The 3,152-nt window shown below is 38.0% G+C and overlaps 1 protein-coding gene across 6 annotated transcripts in view; it reads left to right on the top strand.

Annotated features, from left to right (window-relative positions):
- LOC108753835 overlaps window positions 1–2,569 on the top strand; it is a 138,674-nt gene extending 136,105 nt beyond the window's left edge. For all 6 annotated transcript variants that reach the window (XM_018495761.1, XM_018495759.1, XM_018495758.1 and 3 more), the window contains one exon: window positions 1,518–2,569. In XM_018495761.1, the coding sequence (XP_018351263.1) occupies window positions 1,518–2,552 (1,035 nt within the window). In that variant the 3' untranslated portion in view covers window positions 2,553–2,569. The remainder of the gene's footprint in view (window positions 1–1,517) is intronic.
- The last annotated feature ends 583 nt before the right edge of the window (window positions 2,570–3,152 follow it).

Below are 3,152 nucleotides of genomic sequence, written 5' to 3'. Positions count from 1 at the left end.
CACACACACACACACACACACACACACACACACACACACACACACACACACACACACACACACACACACATATATTTTAGAAGATAGTTTATAAGAGTTGTTCCGCAGATATTCCTCTTATAATAATACTATACATCTCATATTATTTATAAAATTGTTGATTACAATTGACTTAGTTACAAGTTTTATTAAAAAACGATAATATACTCTTTTACAACGTCAAGATGAAACATTTCTTTTCGTGATCGCGTAATATTTCAGTGTGCCTGCAAAATTTATAAATCTTTAGTGATGTGATATTGCTTTAACTGGCAACTGTATTTTTTATCATTACAATTTACTTAAAATTTATTTATCTCAATGTTTGTTTACTTCCGCAGAAGCAAACGAAGAAACGTTAATGTGTCTTTGTTCCTCTTAAATATTTAAAGATAAGCATTCTTAATCTTTTCGGTGACAAATAAATTCACTTAGTTTATTACAAGCTATTAAATACTGTTGTATTTGTTTAATTGGATTGTAAATGAGTGATATTTCATTTGCATGTAGTAGTTGCATTTTCTCTAATAATAATTATGCCAATACTATAAATGTCCAAATTCCTCCTCTTTATTATTATAACGTGACATTAATATAATGTACTAAATTGAAACATTATTAAGCGTGTGTTATTAAATTTCATTTGTGTAAACAAATCATGAACGAGGAAGTTTATTCATGTGCATATATGTATACATATGTATGTACTTTTTAAAATTAAAGGATTATTTTGAATATATATGGCAAGAAAAATTAGATGTGTTTAATAAATTCACTTTGTAAAAAAGATGTATTATTAATTTATTATTATATTTTAATGAGAAATTTAAATTAAAAATAAGCATACTTTTTGTTTCAATTTAATTTATTTTTAGCAACCTACATTTGTGCATATCGCGTAGAGCACAAAGCAATTCATGAAAACTAATGAAATAATAAAGAAATTATATATTTTATTACAATAAATAAAAATTATTTATTTTATTTTAAAAAAATCTATACTAAAGTGTCGACACAATAAACTCATTAATCTTTCATTTGTAAAGAGATTAAATCTTTGTAAAATTGTATATATTTTTCTAAAAGACTTATTTATAATTGAATTAGTTTTTTTGCAAAAAATGAACACCAAATTTCTGCAATCCGTACGAAAATATGCATAGAATTCATGAAATAAAAACAGCAATGGATTAGATTATTTAAGATCAACAAAGTTAAAATTTATTCTTGCATATTTTTATCATCTTCACAGCGCAAACAAATACACTTATTTATGCAATAAAATAATCTCTATGTGATTGTTAAAACTTATGATCAAAACCAATTTTTATAAATTGCAGTTTCTTAAATGCACTAACAAAATAATGTTACATTATAAATTGATTACTAATGAACTTTATACAGATTAATGAATTTACAGATTAATAAATTTTATGCTTATATTACTGTGCACGTTTCGTCTCTTTGTTTTATTATAGGAACATATAAGGCAATCTAGAGAAAATCGTTTGGACGAATTGGGTCGGAAATCGACTCCGTGTCCAATTTCGGTTTCCACAACGGATCTGCATGATCATGGCAGCGAGTCACCTAGTTTAGAAGTCTTGCCCAGCAAAGAATTGATGCCCCTTACCACCATGATACCTCAGGAATATACCAAAGACCTCGTCCTCGAGATGACTTACAATGCTAGCGATATCATCGATATTCACCAGAGTAATAACGTGAGCAACGCCACGCAGGAACGTCTACAGGAGTCCAGCGAAGAGCCAGAGATGCGCGATAACTGCTGTCAAACCCGAGAAAGTCTTTTTGAATCACGAATACCAGACGCGATGGTACCGTATGGCTTCACGACCTTCGGTGTGCGTGCTCCCAGTTCTCAGAACGGGACCAATCATCATCATCATCATTTTCATCTTCATCGTCAACAGTCGCAACAAAGTCCGCAACAGTCTCATCAGAGCGTCCAGTCCTCGCAAACGAGCTCGCAATCGCCGCAACAGAGTTCGCAGCAACAAAATATCTCTCAATGTTCCGGCTGTAGTCCGGCGTCCCGCGGACGAGACGGCAGTATGGGCATTTGTCCGAAGCATAATCCTATACCAGCGCCACCTGGTTGGTCCACACACGAGTCCAGTTATCCACTTCCCGTGCCGCAAGCTGCCCAGTATCCGGAACAGTTGGACTACCCATCCTACCAGAAATTTCAAAGTCCCAAGCCTAGCAGAGAGTCCAGCAGTGTCTATCGGCAATCGCCCAAGTTTATACGACAGGCTACTCTAGGTTCCGGCGAGAGATACGGTAGTTCCATATATGGTTCCGGCCATGGCTCCAGCAATACGACGTCTAGCACATCACAGCACTCCTCTGGCAATACACCTACTAAACGTCAGCCTCAGCCAACACTGGATCCCAGGTATCGGGCGGAAGCAGTGATTGAGGTAGATCAAAGACGGCCGTTCAGTATAGAAAGTACGAAAAGCGCTCCAGACGTGATCGCAACGCACTGACGCCGGGGTCCTGGGGATTGGGAACCCTACAAGAGACGCCATCCCCGTCAAAATCATCCGGCAGCAACTTGCAGCGATAGCGGGAACAAGGTGACCGTCGCTACACAGAGTTCTCTCGACGACGATACTTCGATAAGTTCCACCTTAGAGGCAAACTCCTCCTCCTGATCTATGCGTCGCGACGCGTTCGATCGCGAGAAATCGGACGAGAAATTGCTTACGGTCAATGACAGCTTCTGTGATCGCGAATCGTCGAAGATCGGCCAGCAATCCGAAATCGGCGACATATCGACTCATATCCATTTTACTGGAGAGAGACTTGTCGAGGAACTCGCTTGTAAATCAACTAAAGAGAAATTAGAGAAATCGGTCAGTGACTGCAACGGGTCTAGTTCCAATTCAATCAAAGTTAATGCGGAGTCTCTATTCGACGATTCGGTTTCCACGCCGCGCTTGATAAATCGCACCTTGATAAATCGGACAACGGCGGGCGATTCGCTGATTTCGAGATCGTGGCGAGAAAAGGCAGCCTTAAAGCTACACGACTTGCCCATTCTACTACCACCGGAGGGCTTCAGGGTACCTGTGTTCAGGTGCAGG

This window comes from Trachymyrmex septentrionalis, unplaced genomic scaffold (assembly GCF_001594115.1).
Source record: "Trachymyrmex septentrionalis isolate Tsep2-gDNA-1 unplaced genomic scaffold, Tsep1.0 scaffold72, whole genome shotgun sequence".
Lineage (NCBI taxonomy): Eukaryota > Metazoa > Arthropoda > Insecta > Hymenoptera > Formicidae > Trachymyrmex > Trachymyrmex septentrionalis.
Note: the sequence above shows the minus strand (reverse complement) of the source record. Positions and strands in the feature narration are given on the sequence as shown.